Here is a 2,907-nt window from a genome sequence, read left to right as displayed (position 1 = left end):
CTTTAATCACTAGATGATTCGTGAATACATTTAATACTGTAATCTGTATATGAAAACAACTCGGGAATATTCGTGAGAATTCAGTGATGCCTTGCTAAGCGGTTTATTTGGCTGAATGAGTCGTTGGTTCAGCGGGTGAATTGAAGCCTCACCGTCCACCACGAACTGCAGCTTCAGGCTGCAGAGCGGAGGCAGGCCGGGGCTGGAGGCCTCCCGGGTCGCCGTACTTCCGTCTGCGTACGTCAGCGTCACGTTTTTGGTGGAGAAATCCTCCACGGTCAGTTCAAACACGTGTTGGCCAAGTTGGAGCTCACCTGAGCCTCTCAGCGTACAGGTACCCTGAAAAATGAGTATTTAAAAAGAAAGATGGCTGACAATCACCTGATGGTTCCATCTGTAAAACTCTCTCTATGTGTAAAATACTGTGAGGTTTAAAACAGTATCTGACRTCAGATCGGGTCAGATTACCTCATCCAGAGCGAAGTTTGCTGGGGCGCCGGAAGCGAAGCGGCATCTCACCGCGTCTTCATCTGGGTCATGAGCCAGAAGGCGAAGATGGGTGAAGCAGTTCTGAGAAACCCTGCAGGAACATTTTCATTTCCCATCAGGTCAAACTCTGTACTTTTCAACCGTATTTCCCTAACAAGCCGTGTTAGATGAAACCAGGCGGTTTCCGGTACCGTAAGGAAGCCACGGTTGCGGTGACGGGACAGTTGTTGATGCGGTAGGAGTCTGATCTGACTCCCAGGTCCAGCTCTGCGTGGCTCTCCCAGTTGGATTTGTGCTCCAGATTATTGTCCCAGCAGCAGCCGGARCCTCTGAGAGTGAAGAAGTCAAAACCAGGATGTGAAAACATCATCATCGTTCATCTAAAACACTAAATGTTTTTAAAGTTTTCCTTTTCATTTCTCCAAATAAATCCTGGAAAAATCCTAATTTACTGCTCCAGTCACTGATAGTCGCTCTACTACTGCCCCCTGGCGGCCAACACGGGAGACAAACATGATTTTTTTGTGTATAATGATTATTATCATATTTAGTAGCTTTGATTATTGCATATTACACACATTTACTGCAGCATCCACGGTGCACAGAGAAGCGCTATCACAGATCCTTCCCTTCCCAGCAGCTGTCAGAACCATCACTGCTCCCAAAATCTCAACAAGTCATTAAAATTTAAATTATTGTAAATATTCTGTTGCTTAATGCACTATCTACAGGAACATATTCTATAAGTTTTAATTCTGTATGCTACCTTTTGAATAACTACACAGCTTTGTTTTTTAATCCTGTAAATTCGCCCATATAATCTCTTATTCCTATTTTTCTGTTTTCACATTCAATGTAAATTTACATCCTTCTGTCTGCCTGTTACTTTTCTGCTTCTATATTTCTATCCTATTTAATGTTTACTGTCTTATACATATTTTATATTAACATGGACTTTATGTAAAATGATGGAGAATAAATAACTGAGAATAAAGCAAAATAATATGAGAGCTAAATTATAATGATATGAGAATAAACTTATATTACCAGAATAAAGTCACAATATTAGGAAAATGAAATAGTACCATTATGAATGATAACATGAAAAATAAAACATTAAAAAGAGGAATGTTGAGCATCTTGTGAAGTTATGCTTTGGAATCAGTTTACACTGAATCTTTGAACACATTTATCCTCACAGCTTAAAAATAAAATATTTGGCCTGAATACTTGGCAGGAAAATGTTCTTCAACTTGAGCAGTTTAATGTACGGCCAGGCTGAACGTCATAATTTACCTTATACTAATAATGAAAACCATCTTGTACTAATGCCAGTAATAATAACYGAGTCGTCTGAGAACAAAAGGTTCTCAGTTCTCAGAAGTTTTCAAAAGAAAGATTTGCATGACCTGAAAGCTTTCTGGTAAATTGTAAATATGAGGAAGCATCAGCTGTTGTTATTCTCTGCTTTTGTTCTGCTAAAGCTGTCAGCCAAACAAAGACATTCAGGTGTTGACGTGACGCCGAGTTGGAATGAAACTCAGAGGGGCAACAATCCACCGCATTTCTCAGGGTGTGGCAACTTTAATCTCTTTGCTTTCTTTGAAATAGAAAGTACTCCTGGATCAGGGCTTTTTATGTTTTAATCTCTTTTCTCAAACCTCCAGTGGGTCAAAGAAGATGGCCGCTCATACTGAGCCTGGCTCTGGTTCTGCTGGAGGTTTCTTCTCGTTAATGAGGAGTTTACCTTTCCACTGTCGCCACATGCATCTCAGGATGAGGGATTACTGCCAAGTCAGCGACTTGATGCAACAAAATGAAACCGATTTGAATAATAAACTGAACCTAACGATGATCATATCAGATGAACCAGAATCTGGAATAAAATGCCTGCAGATGACATGCTGTGCATTTATACAGCATGAATAAACTGAATGTAATCAAACAGATTATTGGATGCAGTTTGGATGTGGAGAGAAAACATTTCCAACTCAGCCTTTAAGATGTCCTGTCTGACATTAGATACATTGTATTTAAACTTTATTTTAACGTCGTAACTGGCTGCTTTGAGAGCTTGACAGAAATATTCTCCATCTTCCTGAATCAGATTTACATTTTCTCTCAATAATAGGTTATTTTTGTCAGGGTTGTATTGTGTATTAATGACGCCTTATAGATACATTTTCATTCCTCCTGCAGTCTAAACCTGCCAAACTGTTTACAGAACATAAAAGTCTTATGTTAATAAAACCCTGGACCTCATCTGGACCTCATCATTTCCACAGCCACACAGCAGCTGCTGCAGCTGCACCACCATTATCAGGAAACTTTGTTTTGATTGGCTCAGAAAGTCAGACTGTCCACATAAAACTAGAGCAGAGCTGCAACGTTTTCTACATCTAATGAACTCAAACTACC

The 2,907-nt window shown here is 39.9% G+C and overlaps 1 protein-coding gene across 1 annotated transcript in view; it reads right to left on the bottom strand.

Moving 5' to 3' along the window:
* Nucleotides 1-152: 152 nt before the first annotated feature.
* LOC108166010 (uncharacterized) overlaps nt 153-2,907 on the bottom strand; it is a gene marked incomplete at its 3' end in the record, with an annotated part of 6,453 nt that continues 3,698 nt past the window's right edge. The window contains exons 3-5 of the mRNA XM_017303487.1: nt 681-818; nt 469-580; nt 153-339 (exon numbers count right to left, since the gene is read on the bottom strand). Of these exons, the coding sequence (XP_017158976.1) occupies nt 153-339; nt 469-580; nt 681-818 (437 nt within the window). The remainder of the gene's footprint in view (nt 340-468; nt 581-680; nt 819-2,907) is intronic.

Source organism: Poecilia reticulata, unplaced genomic scaffold (genome assembly GCF_000633615.1).
Source record: "Poecilia reticulata strain Guanapo unplaced genomic scaffold, Guppy_female_1.0+MT scaffold_300, whole genome shotgun sequence".
NCBI lineage: Eukaryota > Metazoa > Chordata > Actinopteri > Cyprinodontiformes > Poeciliidae > Poecilia > Poecilia reticulata.
The sequence above is the reverse complement of the archived record's forward strand: the minus strand, read 5'-3'. Positions and strand labels throughout refer to the sequence as shown.